At 40.2% G+C, this 17505-nt stretch overlaps 1 protein-coding gene across 3 annotated transcripts in view; it reads right to left on the reverse strand.

Annotated features, from left to right (window-relative positions):
- Positions 1-17505, reverse strand: part of ABCB26 (transporter associated with antigen processing protein 1) — a 490423-nt gene that overhangs the window by 412830 nt on the left and 60088 nt on the right. For all 3 annotated transcript variants that reach the window (XR_016257177.1, XR_016257178.1, XM_089417098.1), the window contains exons 7-9: positions 8096-8150; positions 7785-7855; positions 7559-7661 (exon numbers count right to left, since the gene is read on the reverse strand). Coding sequence is in view for 1 of the 3 variants with exons in the window: in XM_089417098.1 (XP_089273224.1) it covers positions 7559-7661; positions 7785-7855; positions 8096-8150 (229 nt within the window). In the remaining 2 variants the exon portion in view is untranslated. The remainder of the gene's footprint in view (positions 1-7558; positions 7662-7784; positions 7856-8095; positions 8151-17505) is intronic.

Below are 17505 nucleotides of genomic sequence, written 5' to 3' on the forward strand. Positions count from 1 at the left end.
CATTGGGTCAGTGAGAGTGATATAGCTCACTCTCTTTTGGAACTGATCTGGGATCAGTAAGAGTGGTATGACACACTCTCTGGGACTGACTTTGGGTCAGTAAGAGCGCTATTGAGCACTCTCCTTTATCTGGCCCTGACTTCAGGTCAGTAAGAGCGCTATTGAGCACTCTCTTTTATCTGGGACTGACTTCGGGTCAGTAAGAGCGCTATTGAGCACTCTCTTTTATCTGGGACCGACTTCGGGTCAGTAGAGGATGGTATGATACATCCTTGATCATTTGTTCTTCTTCATAGTTCAACAGAGCAGAGCCAAGCAGTGCAGGGCAATGCATTTGATAGCAAAGATAGTACTGACAGTGAGATGGATTGGCAACTAGAGTTCTCCCTAGTTGAGAGGGAGTGTTAAAATTGGAAACTAGGGCCAAGCTCCATGTGGGTCATCTTATTTATGGCAGCTGATATTTTTCTTGGATTCCTCTTGTCGAGAGGTGTAGGATTGATCTAACAATCATCCAATTCCGACATGTATTTATGGAGATATGAATTTATTTGTATTTCTTGACAATTTGTCAAGGTCGGCCAGCAAGATAAAGTGTGCGGCACACCTCCAGCTCAACCTCAACGTTGCATGTAAAGGAAGGAGACATTGTGCCTCATTTCTCCATCATCTCAATACTCATCTTCTCTCTCCTTATCTTATTGGGCCAGCATAGGAGCAGTGTCTTTCACACATGCAGGAAGAAGGATGAAATTTCTGTTTAGGGCAGAGTTGACTGTTTCTAGGGAAGCGTTGACTTTCTGGGCTGCGTTGACCAAGGTGAAGGGCTGTTGAAGGATGCGTTGACCAAGGTATGTTGTTTGGGTGTTGCGTTAACCAGCATTGACTGGTTAGGGCTGACCGCAGGCTGCTGCTTTATTCACTGCTGTTTTGACCATTGACTGAGCGTTGTTTTGGGCTGCTGATGTTTGTTGTTGAAGACCGAGTTCTTCAAGGTTGACTAGAGGTCAAATCGAAGCTGTTTGACTAGCTTTGACTTTGCTGATTGCTGATATATTATTGCCGATATAAAAATATCAGATTTGTAATATTGTACCATCTCTCTCTCTGCTGAATTATTGAAGAATATAGAAGAATTGATCAAAGGGTTTCCCCACATTGGGTTTTGTCCCTGGCTAGCCGCCACATCTGGTGTCTCTTGTCTTGGCTTGTCTTCTGTCGATTTATTTATGTTCTATCAGCGTTTTACTTTATGTTAATGTGATTGCTAAACTGTGAAATTGACATTGGGCTAATAAGAAGAAATTGAAGTTAATTGCTCTAAGCATAGAACATACCATAACTTAACAAGAATCTTCTGGGGCAGCGAAGAAGGAATCTTCTGGGATAGCGAAGAAAGCAATCCTCTCGAATAGAAAAGTAGAGACCAAGTTTCTCTAGAAGACCTAGAAGCTGAGATTCTCTAGGGAAATAGTGAAGGTGCAGCATAGGAAATAGAGACCGAGTTTCTCTAGAAGAAGAAAAGGAAGTTAGGACAAGAAAGGACAAGGTTGGTGACAAGGTTCTTGAAGAGCATGCGAGATTCAAGGGTCAGTGTCATGGTCTTGGTACTTATCAATTGAAGATCTAGGAGAAGAATTTTATCGGGTTTTCCTCTCTAGAGATGACAGGTTTTGGCCCTTGCTGGAGAAGCCTATATTTTGTGTCTCTTGTCTTTATTTTGATAATTGTCTTGATGAAAAAGAACACTCTAATAAGCTAACAAAGTGAAAGATCATAAGTAAAAGAAGAACAAGCATATCACAAGCAATTATCAAGCAAAGAAATTGTTAACATTGAATGCCCTAGATTTCTCAACAAGTAATAAATCCATTTTTGAGCTTATTTTTCATATTTTTCATGGGTGTATTAAGCTTTATTGAGCATATCTGCATAAAGGCATAGTTGTAGCATACTATTTCCTACAGATTTTCACCTCTCGGGGTCGATTTTCCAAGAGAATATCATAAGAAAACCTTGTGCTAGCTTCAGATTTGATTTTACTAATTTTATCTTTAGTTTGAGACTAAATTAGTACTTTCCATCCATTTCAACTTTTACTTTTGCTGGAATAAATTTCTAGGTTTTGACCCCAAAACCTCAACAAGTGAACTTCCAGCTCGCTGGATATTCAATTTTGTTGCAGGTCCAAAGCTTAAAAGTGGTTTAAATTGACATTTCTTCTACTTTCTAGCCTCCCACACCTAGATCTTGGATCTAGACGTGTTTAGGCACTTTTGGGTGGTATTATAGGGGAATTTTCTTGTCATTTTCTGCATCTTTTGCGAAATTTGCATACTTACAGTCACAAAACAGCAAGTTGATTTACATAGCAAGCTCTCTAACCAAGGATTTGATCACAGAAATAATCATATATTTGGTTAGTATTTTTTCTGCACACTCAATTTGAATACTCATGATACATCTTGATTAGATTTGAGTGTTTTTCTCGCTGGTTTAGTATAATTTTCTGAAAATTCTAGACGTTGAACCAGCAGGGCCGCAATACATAACTCCTCCACTTCAGCTGTTTGACCCCATACAAGGCACTGGTCTTGTATTGGTTGGTTGAACCATTGAAGTCATCCAAGGGAAGCCTCCCATAGCCATTTCAAAGGTAGTTGGGCTAGAAGAATGTAGACCTGTAGACCTGGCCTGTGGTCACAGTTGGCCCTTCTCCTGTGTGTGTCAACTTAGTAGGTTGCAAGGATCTTCAGAAACCTTGCTAACGAGAGTGGTAACATATATTTAGCCAACCTAGTTTCGAGCTCTACTAGTCCCTACAAGGCAATCTGACGATCTATTATTTTTTTTATTTTTTTTGTGCGACAGTGAAGAAAATATCAAAATATTAATAGTTAAAGTAGGCTTTTATTCGAATTTTTCTTTTATATACTTGAACCTTGTCGCATTCACTTTGAAGAGTTAGATTCACCAATCTTTCCTACCTTATTTCCTATGCCATTTTTCCACTCTTATTGCTCCCTAAATTGCACCCACCCATCCCACGATGCCTATAGAAAATGTTGCTATCACTAAGATTAATGTATCATCCTTCTCGCTTCTTTCCTTAACCCCTTGTTATAGCAAAATCTAGCACCCTCATCTAATGTAATGTCCTAAGCATCAAGAGGCTAGTTTTCAGCACTCGGGAAGGCTACCCTATCTCGCCTCTACTTCTAGATTATGCTTCTCACATCCTTGTTCATTATGATGTCTTCCGAGAGGGGCGCACAGCCTTCTTACGAGAAAGGGGCGCACAGACGCACGTGTTCTGATATGGGTACACCAACTGAATATCTTCTGAGAGCGGGGCCCAATTGGACCCACACCAAAAGAGAGACAGCCAAGTTGTTGTCATATGTGATGTGATATCGATTTAGCCCGGACATTGACCACATTGACTCCTAGTTGGATGCTTGTAAGTTCTTATTTATGCTTCGATCTCTACCTCTTTTACTTTTGTCACTAATGCCATTGTTTCCACGAAAACCTTTAACTCCTTGTTTGGGCCTAGCACCCCTCATTTCAAATTGTTTTCTTTGGGGTTCCTACAATTTCCTTTCAAGCCCTATTTATCAAACTATTCACTGTCAGTAGCATTTAAATACTTCACAAGATGGAACAAAATACTCAACCCCAACAACTATCTCTTCATTCGCTAAGGGTTTCTAATGGGGGTGACTTCTTCACTTTGTTAACTAGGAGTTTCTCATGTGGTTGACTTCTTTGCTTCATTAGTTATGGGTTGGTTTACTTCTTAATTTCATTAGCTAATGGTTAATAAGAAGATGAAGGGTTAAATTCTTCGCTTCATTAGTCAAGGGTTGAAAAGATAAGATAATTTTATTAATGCCCAACAAATGACCACAAAGGTAGTTCAATGGGAGTGAAGAAGAGTACAATTAGTATGAATCCAATGTGGGAGTGCAAGTGTAGCTCCTAAAAAATGCCAAAAATAACATAAAGAAAGAAACAAGTTGTAGTGTTGTGCGACACGTATATAAAAGACCACGGAACAATACAAAATAATCAGTAGCCTACCAAGAAAGAATGAGTGACATAAGAAGATCTGGCAATGGAGCTAAAGATGTTAAGAACTCCCGAGTCTAATGGTCAATGGTGAGGGAGGTGAATTGGGCACTAGCTCACTGTCGAAGTCCCCTAGAATCGGTGGGTCCAACCATATGATCCTAGGAGGGATGCAAAGAGCAAGGAATACTCCTAGAATTCGAGGTCAAAAGAAAGAAACAATGAATAGATATTAGACTGCTCCTATGGAAGTGGGAGGAAATACTACAGGTTAGGGGTGCTCTGCTTTGTCTTGAACTAATCTCTGTAGTGCTTTGTGGACCTATGCACTGATGCATAGTTCAACATCATTGAACTAGTATTGATGGTATTCATCGATCCCCCAAAGGGAGATGTCGAGAAGAGACCCAAGATCTCACTCTTCTATTGTTCGATGCACCCTGAACTTTTGCCCATCACTTGCAATTGTGATCTGACAAATCCACATGAAAGAATGAGGTGATTGTCTTAGTTGTCCCAAGGCAGGGCATGGTGTGCAGGAACTACAATCTCTAGCTGAAGATCTCCCTAATGAAGAGGGCTAACCATTGTCGGTCCGCGTACCTGAGAAGGTAGAGAGTGGTATCAACTCTTCATCTCCTTATCAACCCTTAGCCAACGAAGTGGTGTGAAAAAAGGGTGAATATTTCCTGCCAATGAGGAATTGAAAGGCATTGTGTGTTGGTTGGCTAGGAAATTTAGGGTAAATAATTTCACTAAGGCTTTACAAGGTGATAGTAAACATTGCATTCTATTAAGGCTTTAAAATCCCTTCACATTTTAGGTAAGTACTTTATTCCAATAAGGACACAAAAGTCAATCATTCATCTCATAAACCTTAACTAACAAAGGATCAGGCAAAGTCAACCCCTCATATTTTTTGTTATTGGCCCTTAGCTAACAAAGAGTTGATAGGGTCAATCCTCTATGTATCCCCTTATAAACCCTTAGCTAATAATGTGAAGGAAATCCTCCATCTCCTTATCAACCCCTAGCCAGAGAACAGTTAGGCCTTCAATTATCTTTGAACTTTTGTCAAGTTGTGCTATATGTTATTTCATCCTCTTATTTTCACTCTACATTGTCTCCAATATTTCCTCCATGTTACTTGAAGGTTAGAGCTTGCTATTTTTCATTTTTTTTTAAAGCTCTTCCCTTGTTATCAACAAGGTCTTGGTTTGTTCTACCCATATAGATAGTTCCTCCAAGGGGCTACATACCAATCAGTGTGGTTGTTTAGTTGTCACGGATTCAAGGCACTCCTATTGGTACCTAGAATCATGTAACTTTTGTGAGTTTAGTGAGTTCTCCAAATCCATTGTGCTTATTAACATGGTTTGAACTTTGAAAGTACTTAGTGAATGAGAAATGGAATAATACCCCCGAGCTTCATCAATGAGAAATAGAAGATAAATAGATTGCAAACGTTATCAATGTAGGAGGACGAAGGAAGTCGCAAGAGAGAGAACACCCCAACAAACTCGAGAGACACAAAAGTTGTAAGGGTTATGGGTATAAGACCTCATGAATGCAGGGGCGAGAGTACCTCAACAGATATAGGAAACATAGAGGTCTTAGATGTGTGATGTCATGGGTGCAAATGGTCACCAATACTAGCAGGAGAAACCCCAACAAACACAAAAGATGCAGAAGGTTAGAGAGGTTAATGTGTAGGAGAGAAACACCCTAATAAACATGCAAGAGCACAAGTGTCTGAGAAAAAACAAAAGATAAACATGAAAAAAACCCTCCTAAATGCAAGGGACACAATAATGTTGAGAAAGAGATTGAGAGGTTTCGAGAAAGGTCAAGAGAGCCTACGTGAGGTTGAGAAAGTATGAGAGAGGAAAATCAATAGACACCACAAATGTAGGAGGTCAATAGAGAGGTTGAGAGGGTCTAAGAAAGGTCAATATATCTGCAAAGGATCTATTTGAGGTCAAAGGGGCCTAAGAACGAAACCTCAATATCAGAAGTTGAAACAAAGGCAAGCGGGGTTTGAAAAAGGTGTGGAGGCTCTAAGTGAGGTCTAGAGGGTCTCAAAGAGCAACCCCAACAAATGTCATAAACATAGACGAGCCAAAGAGAGATTATTGAGAAAAGCCATACCGTAAAGCCCAAGCTACAAATAAGAGTAATTAAGCCCTTATTACATGAAAGTATTATTTTACAATTATTGAAGTTTATGATACCATAAAAAACTAAGACATTCACATTACGATAAAATTACGACCTTGCAAACAAAATAACCCACGTACATAAAGTATAACTACATAATAAAGATGTTGTGTTTAGGTACCTAACATGCCCTCTCCTTCAAGAAGTGTTTTTCTCAAAGATGAAAGTCCAATAGCAGTGACCCAAGTTGAAAAATCTAGTGAAATAACCTATAAGATGCATTCCATGATAGAAGTCCAGCATATGTAGTACAGTAGCTCAAAAAAAACAAGGCAGTGTGTCTCTTGATCTAAAAAATGCATAAAAATGTCAAGATTTGAAAGTGTGATTTACCTATTGGCCTCTAGAATGGATCGCAATTTGAAGTTACAAAAGAAAGTATGTGTCCACTTTTCAATATTATTATTCCACGACAGTGCTTTTCAATTTATAATATTAAAGGATCTTTTTGAAAATGTGCACATTACTTCGCAATGCCACATACTTAATATCATTTCAAATAAGGTCATCGTGGCTCTTCTAGAAATAGAATCTCTTTGGAACTAAGCTTTATTTCACTAGTCAATATCATTGAAACATTTTGAAATCTATATCAACTTGTAGTGACGAGTAGCAATTTTCCATACAAATTTCAAAATGACATGCACACCCAACTTCTCTTACAAGCTCATATGCATACCATTCATACTCTTGACACTACCAAACAATATTAGGCAGTAATATCTAACGTGAAAAGTCGAGAACATCAGTATTAAAGCTATGAGCATGAAGGGATAACCTAACTTCAATAAAATGGATGCACTACCCTTGATGACCATGAAATCAAAAGATATCACCTTATTGTTATTTTGAAGACCCCTTCTGTCAATTTCAGCACGTTACAAAATCCAATGAAGACAGCCATAATACATATGTATATAGATGACATTAATCCTGGAGGTGTCAATCACCTTAATGGATAAACCCTCGTTAGGTAATTTTCATTGTTAATTTCATAAAGCATATGGTGGGTGGTTCCATGGCCATATTTGCTATCTCTAAATAATCGTTGAAAGAGTCAATACAGCATCAACTTCTCGGCAAAGAACAAGTTCCAAAATATGTAAAGAAAAATGTGTTTCAGCTTTAAAAAGTAGTATGCTTCAAACAACTTAATTACAGTACCTGATATCTCTTGAATTCCTCACAGGCATACAAAATCCTAGAAAGGGATTGAAAGCAAGTCACCACTGCAATGATTCCTAGCACAAGTTTAACATCTAGTCTTTACCTGAGCTCCGTGATAGAGAGTATTTGAGCTCCATTTCCAAAATCCACAAGCCACATTCTGGCGCAAATTAATGCCTTCTAGCTTCTTCAACCACTTTGAATATCTAACAAAACATTAAAAAATGTCGATTAAAAAAGATACCCTAGAGATTACTGGAAGCATGTCAACCTACTTATATGTTAAACACCTCCAAGTAAGGAAGTAAAGGAGAACAAGTAACCATTACCTTTCACATTCTTTTGCCTCTGTTCCAAAAGTCCGCACAACTCGTACCGAAGATAGTGCCTCTTGTGCCACCTTTTGTCACAAGAGAAAAAGGAAGAAGAGTTTTTGCCTCGACCATCAAAAGCTAATTAAGTATAAAATCTTCCAAAGAAACAGAAATTTCATGCATTTGTATTTGGAAGATTGTTATTATTGAAATTTATTTACTTCCTTACAAGATAAAACCTAGAAATAACAATTGAAAATGGACTAGAAGCAATATCACAACTGTCAAACCGACAGAGTTTCTAAAGAGCATATTTCCATCGTTACATCATTAGCTTCCGCCACAACTTCTTGGGAACATTTTGCAGCATTTCTTTGGTACCTACATCATGAATACAATCGTAGCTGAAATTTAATGGAAGCATTCAGCATAACCAAGATGATGTTAATACAATATTTACTTCATGTGTCATGGAGTTTGAGTCAGCAAGGCTATTAACATTGGTGATATTATCCATCATATAAACTACAAAAAATTTACCTATACTGTATTTCTTAAACACTTTTTCCTTTTAGAGGGATTTCAAGAATTCCATTATAAAACAAAATAATTTGACAGAAGCAAATCAACCTACATAGTGTGTAAATAAACCTAAACAACCATATAGAACAAATATAACAAGAGCAAGATTTAATCATAACGTGAATTGCATGCAATCAGATCTTCTAATCTAAGACTTGATCTTTCATTAATGCTACTGTTATCATTCATGCCCTGAATTATTACACAATATCCACTTTCGCGGTGTTTCAATAAGTGAACAGCACATCATTCTTACAATTCTCTATCACTTGGCACATCAGATATTTTACTATTTTCTCTTGAAAATGTTTGGTATTGATGTCAAAGGCTGCCCAAATGAAAGAGAAAGTCACATCGTCAAATAGCATATTTCAAGTCCTTTCCAATGGACCTCCTAACACTTCACGGTTGAGGAGAAATGGAATTTTGAATATATATATATCCTGTGATTTGCACAAGTTTTGCAAAAGTCTATTCAATTTCCTTGAAATTTTGCTTGCTGCTATGATGAACAATCTGAAGCTAGTTTTCTTTTCACCAAGAGACAGAATTTCTCAACAGTAAAAGCAGCGGAACTAAGCACAGAGTAAAGACGCAATAACACGAAACACAATAATTTTCTAGGGAACCCAACTGGGAAAACCCTTTGCTTGATTGAGAATTTTATTGATAGAAAAATGAGCAACATATCCCTTACAATGCAACTTGTTTCAATAGAAACCAATCTGGTTTTCTCTACTTGTACTAAGCTGAAACACCTGCAAGGCTCCGATCCCTACTTCCCTATTTCCTTGCGCAAATGTCAAGGAAATTCTCCTATAAATCTGCGCACAAACCTCTCTTGGTGCATTGATCCTCTCACAAGCTCACACACACAAACCTGTGCTCTCTATTGCTTTGTCTCACCAACTTGTGCTCACAAAAAAAAATGAATAACAATGTGCCTTTATCCTCCTTTTAAGCTTTTCAAATAGGCTAAATCTGGCAAAGTCTTTATTTTAGGAAATTGAACTGTTGGTCAAAGAGTTAACAAAGGCTACCAAGTTGTTGTAACTCGTCCTACCTTAATTTAGAAGTTAAGGCTCTCTTAGCTCGTCCTTCCCCAAATTAACTCGCACTAGAAGACAACAACTAAGCCTTCCATCTGCACTAGTCAAACCACTTCATGCACATGTCCTGACTTTTAGAAATTTTCCCTAAATTTTAGGAACTCGTCCTAAATTTTAGCAATTATCTCCTAACTTATAGGAAGTGGTTACTAACTAATAGGAACTTGTGCATGCTAATGAAAAATTATTTCTAGTCTCTTTGACTAAGGCACAAGTCAAAGAAGGACCTTTCTCGCTACTATTCTCAACACTCCCTCTTAGCGAGGAAGGTGCTTCTAGAAGAACCTCGTCCACCTAGATCTGTCTTGGATACTACCACATTTTCCGTTGTTGCAGCTGCTCCCTCTGAACTAGAAGACTTCCCTTCTTTCTTCTGCGAAACCTGATCTGAAGACCTGTTCTTTCCCACCATGCTCTATGAGTCTATCACCTCAACCATAAGTGCCATGTACCCCATGTACCTCTATGGCTGCTTCTTCTGGCTGAAGGTGGTACTGGAAGATTCAACCATCTTCTAATCTCCCTTAACCAAATCCTCTACCCACTTGGCTCAAACTCTCCCTATACTGGGGGCCTCTAATTGAATGGTTGCCTCTACTCGCCCTTGGCTATGGACCTCATCATCTTATTAGTCGGCCCAACTGCCAACTAGCCTAAACTCAAACTAAGATATTGGTTGAGGCTCCATCTTGAGAGCTTTGTCCTACTCTTGCTCAACTATCACTTCTCTCTTTTGAAAACTTTTTTCCATGCTGCTCAAGGTTGTGCCTTTCTCTACCTGCAACTTGTAGAGATTTTTCATCCTTACACCTATCTACTCTTTACATCCAGAGGCTAAGTGTTGGAGGTAAGCCTTACCTCTATTGAAGATGACATCATAACCCTGGTCCTCAAGGGAGGCTACCAAAACAAGATTTGCTTTAATCTTGGAACATAGAGGACATCTATAAGATGAAGAGGATTACCTGACTCCCTTTGAAAACTAACAGTGCCAACTCCACTAGCTGCATACAAGCCATCATCTCTAGATCAATTTGAAACTGCATGCCCTTCTTCTTCAAGTGGCTAAAATACTTCTTGTTCCCAATCATGTGGAAGGATGCTCGTTGAACACATCAAGCAGGGACTTTGCCTCCTCTTCTGCTGATCACTGCAACTTCTATTGCTTCAAAATGCTTGCATCTATAGCCTTCAAATTGCCCACTATCTGCTCTCCTGCTCCTTCAAAATCATCAGCTCTGAGGGTCTTCCAAGCTGCCCACTAACAATGTCCTTTGTTGCTCCAAAGGATCACGTTCTTAGGGTCTTTGTCAAACTGCCCTCTTATCACTGGTTTGCCCTCCTGCAACCCACTGAACTAGGGCACACGAATTTGCCTCCTAACAGCCCATTAGCTCCTCCAATGAGCACTGTACATGAGGTTTTTAACTCTGCCCACTTACAGACCTCCTACTTCACCAAGTCATTGTACCTAATGTTTACACAATCAACCCTCTAAACACCCTTTCAACTGCTTTGAAAGATTGCTTCTTAGGGCACAACAGAATCTGCCCACTAATAACAACAAGTCTGCCTACTTGCTCACTGTACTAGGGCTTGTTACACCAGCCCTCTTGATTGATCTTTTGACTACTTAAAAGCCAATCCTTAGGGCATCCAACCAACCCTCCATCAATCCTTTAACCCACTGTAAAGTGACTGAATTTTGGGTTGGCATGCACTGTTGTTCATCACCTATGAACAACCCTCCTCTTCCTGCTCCAAGTCAACCCTACACATTGTCACTCTCCTCATAGTTCTGCCCACTACAGAGATCTCTCTACTTAGGGTCACGACCCCTTCACCATACTCAGGACTAGGCCGCATTCAACAGAGATCTGGACAGTCCTTAGGGTTGCCATGCATCATAGGAAGAAGCCCTAACTAGGGCATATTAAATTGTTGTCCAAATCCTTCTGGACAGACCTATCCACCTTAGCATTCATCAACATAAAACAATACATGCATACCTTGCATCCTTCTTTGTTTTGTTCAATGCAGCCCTTGAGATTCTCGGCCCCTATACCAGCTTACTGCTCCATTACAACTCGGACCCTTATCTCTTGTGGCTGCCATAGTTCGGCCTTCCAACATAGTTTTGGGGTCACTAAAAGGTCTCGGCCTTAGGTATCTTCCTGCGCTGATGGTCAAGAAAATTTGGCCCTAAATTTTGTTCTGATACCAGACCTTGTGACCTCCTTTGTCCACAGAATTTAGGGCTCTTGTCCTCACTAAACTCCAGGAGATCATCATGCCAAAACACCGAATATCCAGCCCCAAACCAACATGCCAAATAGCTGCAGAACTTCAGCCAGCTCTCCTCCTTCGATCTGCACTAGAACTTGAGACAAAACCAGAACATAACACGTTCTCATCTCCTATCTAGCTCGATCTTCTAAGGTCTGCAGCTCCTAGGCTTATTTTCCTATGATGAATGCACTTGTGGATTGATTAATCAATCTTGGTGTTCGTCTTTATTCTGTTCCTTGCTCTGATACCATGTTAAATTTCCTTGAAATTCTGCTTGCTGCTATGATGAACAATCTGAAACTACTTTTCTTTTCACCAAGACACAAAATTTCTCAACAGTAAAAGCAACAGAATTAAACATAGAGATAAAGACACAATTACTGTAATAGGCTAGGGCAATTTGGTCTAGGGTTTACAGAAGTTTTTTTATTTTTCAGTACAGCAATCAAATTCAATATATTCTTTGAATAGTCAAATTGCCTTCCAATGATATAATGAACACTGTGTAATCAATAATATAAAATTTTGACAGGACATGCATTATTCAATAATCCAAAGATGTCGTATCAAGATGCCAAACCAACTCAATACACAAGTAGCTCAGTTTAGATTATACCTCAGCTCCACAAGACAGAAATGATCCAAATACTCATGTATAGATTCCTGAGCAACACAACCGGATGCCCTACCTGGTTCCTACAGCTAAAATAATTGTGGCTCCGATACCACTGTAAAGGGCTAGGGTAATTTTGCCCCAGGGCTTCTTGCAACACTAGGTATTATTCAACAATTTTTCTTAACAATTCACAAAGTAACAGCTTCAGTGCAAATAATATCTTTTGTACCCACAGTCAACAGTAAAGCAATTCACGAGACAGCACTTCAGAACAAAATATCTCCACAACCAACAGTATAACGAACAACACAACTTAGCCCAAAAAATTACAACCTCAATTGAGTTTAATAACCAGATAATCCAATCAAACTTGCAGTCTGCAGTTTCACAAGAATTTGATATTTTAACACATTCAGCTACACTATGTGATACAAATATGACTAGAATATTAGATTCTAAGTTTCTAACTATAGATCAGACATTGTTCTGCACTACTACTAATCTGACCAGGCTAGGAGTGAAGATGTGAGTGTTGAATTCTATTTTTGCTTGTCGGAACTCTTCAGACCATGCCCCTACCTTCAGTGAGGGTTTTTACCACCTCGATCTAGCCTCCCCTACTTGTCTCAATCCACAACGACCTCTTCTACACACTCTGTTCAGCTTCCATGATCTGTTTCCACCTACAGCGAGCATGTTAAGGTCCCACGTCCCACTTTTTGTTTTGTGTATGGCTCTAGACCAGTCTCGGCTCTTCTAGATATCCTCAGCAAAGTATGCTAGACTTATGTTACAGATTGCAAGGTTTTTCTCAGTTTCCAAACCTCCCGAATGACTCCAAGCTCCACTATAGGGATGACGTCTCCCACTCATACTCCCACCCACCTACCTTAACTCAGGGAGTCTAGGCACGAACTAAAGCTCACCTACCCTGATTCAGGGATGGTAGGGACCTATCTTCACTCACTCACCTATCCCCTTTCCTTCCCCTAACTCACCTGCCTTAACTCACCACCAGGTTATTCTACCTGGCCGGACCCGGGCTTCTACCTGTGCTTGACTGGTGCTCTCTGTTGGCTCCATCCGTCGAGGTTCTATCAGTTGTCCCTCCGTCCGTGGTACCGGACCACCCCTCTTATACATAAGACTGGCAATCAATCAAATAAATCCAGGCAGTTTGTCAGAATCCTAATCATCCTCCAACTACTTACTGACAAAGGTTGCAGAGCCTAGTGAATTGAAACATCGAGCAGCGGAGCCAGCATCCTTGCTAGTTCCAGATACAGCTCCAGGGCCAGTAGTTGATGAAAAAGGAGCATAGGCGGGTAAGCAGTTAAAGCAGCATTGGGAGTAAGCAGCAGCGTTCACATCTTTCCCTGAAGTCCATGCGCGGGTACTCTCTTTCATTTCATTCTCGATTCAAGCTTGACGGGAATAATACTCTACGACCACCAATTCATTAATCTTCAAATTGATCCATTTACTATCTATTATTTGATTGATGAATCCTTTATATTGTAAGGAATGAAAAGTCAAATGATTTGGCAATTTATCCCTCTGGAACAGATCTATATTCTTCTTAATGATAGCTCTCAATCTTTGTTGATCTCTTATAGTAATGAACGAGAGAAAGAAGATCTCCTCAATACTGCTTCTGAGAATTTGGAACAATTAGAGGATCCCAAGAATGAGACGATTTAGCATAGATCCGGAGATTCCCGAATAGGTTAACCTTTTTCACTGCTGCTGAATCCATGGGCAGGGAAGAGACAACCTGGTGAACTGAAACATCTTAGTAGCCAGAGGAATAGAAAGCAAAAGCATCTGTCAAACCCCCTTGACTTTGGTCTTCCCGAAAATCACCCTACCGAGACTCCTTATTCTGCCTCAAAACAGTATCAGATCCTACACAAATTTCGCTACCCTAATTGGAGGGTTTCTTGTGGCAAGAACAATAAGAACAAGAAAAAGCTTTGCTCCCTCCAGAAGGTTGTTCTGTGCCAGAGCAAGTGATCAAATAGAGTTTCGATGTCCCTCCAGAATTATATTCCTATGCCCAACCAAGAAGCCAGACCAACAAGTAATATTGTTGCTCCTTGAATAGAAAGAAACCCCTATGCTAGAACAAAGACAAGAAAAATAAAAGATAAAAAGGAGTTTTATCAACTAGGGTGGTGTTGACTATGCTGGACCTGCCAACATTCAGGGAATCTCCCCTGTATGAAGTCCCAACTAGACCTCACACCGTTTGGTGTAAGAGTCCCATCCGGTATGATGGCCCGGTTGCCATTATCTTAAAGACATGCCTTAGCTCTTACTTGTCAGCACATGAGAGTGGTATACTTAGTCTTCAAACAACGAGGTTTGTGTGCCTCGTGAGTGCTTACTGTAACTTGTGTCTAAGTTCTTTCACTGCAAAGGGAGAGGGTGAGAGTGAGTCTCAAGTTGAAAGGGAATAGTCCCAACTCTGTTAGAGACACACAACACAGAAGGACATACACAGCTTCCGGCGGAGTAGTCCACACGGATGCGGCAGTCACAAACACAAAGTGAACAGATAGCACGTACAACACCCAGCGGAATAGTCCACACGAGTGCAACGGTCGTTATAACAAGTTTACAAGAATGAATTTGTCGAGTGTCCAACAGAATAGTCCACACGGGCGAGACAGCATTATCAACTAATACAACACATTTCCAACAGCATATGCACTAAAACAACCGAAATAGTTCAATTGTCTTAATACCAATGTTCCACCAAGACTCTGGGACAGGGAGACGCACAAGGGGGACGCGTGGGAGTACCCTCAAATTTTAGGGAAATTTAGGGGGGACAGGGGGACGTCGGGGTATATAATTTTTTTAATATATATATATATATATATATTTTTCAAATTCATATTCAATAATGAAAGCATAAATACAATGATACATACATAATTGAATTAAGTAATGAAATACATTGATCCATACTCATCATCCTTACTAATACATAAATGATTCATCCGTAGACCACGAGATTCAATAATGAAATACTCTGATACATATTCATCATTCATTATTCACCATTCTAGAATCTACATTGATTTAAAAATTAAATTCATCATTCATCATTCTAGATTCTAAATTGATTTAAAATTAAAATTCATCATTCATCATTCTAGAATCTAATTAGTACTAAGCAAAATAGACTATAATAGATACTGAAATCTAAAGACTGGAATAGTATTTTGATATAACTAAACTCAAAAACAGTGGAGTGATGAGTCTAAAAGTCACTCTAAAGTACACAGAGGGCTTGGTGCTCTTGATTAAATACTAATTCCATACCCTTGTACATGACAAAATGCAATGGAAACATTGCAATCCATCGAATCCTGAATTCCTGAAAAATTGTTAAGTCTGTTGGATTTTGAGTGAGATCTAAAATTCTACTTTCTGCATATGAAATCCAAAGAGGTCGGAACCACTCTCAAACATCCTGAGTCATTTCATGGTAATGTTAAAAATTTAAGTAAAAGGATGAAAATGAAAGATAAAGGAGAATGTCACTTTTTCTTAAACATTACCATGAATTGCATAGCATTAGTAGGGCAATATGATCAAATACTAGGTTTCCCATATCATAAATCATTGTTTACAAGCAAATTTAAGGGGGACGCATAGCCCATTTTGAGGGGGGACGCCTGGGCATCCCCCTTTTGGGGAGTCGCGTCCCCCACACTGGGGAAACGTCCCCCCTTGCATCTCCCCACGTCTCCCCAAAAGGGGGACGTGGAGAAACGTTTCCCCAGACGTCCCGGGTGCGTGGGGTGCGAGGGGTGCGCGCACCCGACCCTGGGGGACGCGTCCCCGTGGAACATTGCTTAATACGGGTTAAAGCAACATGCATTAAAAGTGTCCAAGGAATAGTCTTACAAACAAATACAATACATGTGTGAAAACGTGTTGGCCTATTAACAGGGTTCTGAATTAAGCGAAAGTTCCAAGACACATCCATACACCATACATCACTAACCCCGATAGCGAGGCGTTGGAGCCACTGCTCGCTCCTCAAAGAAAAGACTGCAAACTCTCAAGTCTATGTGGGAGGAGCCAAACTGAAAAGTCTTTTGCATGTACAAATGAGGGGTATATATAGCCAAGAGTGAACTTGACCCTTATGACTCTTCAACTTCGTATGTGGGTCTCTTGGACTTCCACGTTACATTACATTGATTACAGCAATATGGCCCACAGTAGTGATGTGGCCGAGATGACTCATGACATGACTCGACATGACAGTGTTGGTATGTTCATGCTAATGGTGGTGTCCATGTCGAGCTACAGTGTTGCTGAATGATGAGTGTGCTCTTGGTGTATCATAGCTTCACCTCCGCATGGCAAGGTGTGCGGAGTCTTCGATGGTCTTGGTGTTCGCTTGATGTTGCATGTACATGTATCCCCTTCGCTAGTACTTGGCATGCTTCATGTGTTCATCCGTTTGCAAACAAGTCTCCTAGAACGTGCTCCTTGTTCATCTTGTTCATCGTCACGCCATGTCTCATTCATGTACTTACAATCACTCATGACAAGACGACATCAAATCCAAAAATCCCCTAGTCTACCATGATGCATCATCTTTCATTTTCGACTGCAGGTGACCCGGAGATAGGACAAGGTTCTGAAACTGCGCAAAGCACATTTTAGGCCGGGATGCGGGGCTCCGAGGCACTTGTCAAGAAAAATTGCGCAAAGGTCACTGGGTGACTGGGTTGAGCAGTCCGGAACAGCAATAATATTTTGCAGGATCTGGCTCAGCTGGGAGGCAAAACTGCGCAAATTTTCCCCGGAAGGCAATGCAGGCAACAGAGGACACTGGCAGTGAAAACTGCGCAGATTTTCAGGGGAGGCTGGGAGCAGGCTACGGGAGCTTGCTAGCCAAAATTGCGTAAAATTGGGAGATAGTCATGCGGGACATGTCTACGCAGTTTCCGGGCTGAGTGGGGTGTCAAGCAGCGGGTGGACAGTCCAAGAAAACTGCGCAATTTTCAGGGACAGTGCAGTGACAAGCAGCAGGTGCATGTCCCTCTTGTCTACGCAATTTCTTCAGTCAACAGAGGCAAGCATGCTGACAGCTTCTGCACAATTTTTGGGAGGA

This window comes from Pinus tabuliformis, chromosome 3_2 (assembly GCF_031772625.1).
Source record: "Pinus tabuliformis cultivar Carrire ecotype Pingquan chromosome 3_2, CPIR1, whole genome shotgun sequence".
NCBI lineage: Eukaryota > Viridiplantae > Streptophyta > Pinopsida > Pinales > Pinaceae > Pinus > Pinus tabuliformis.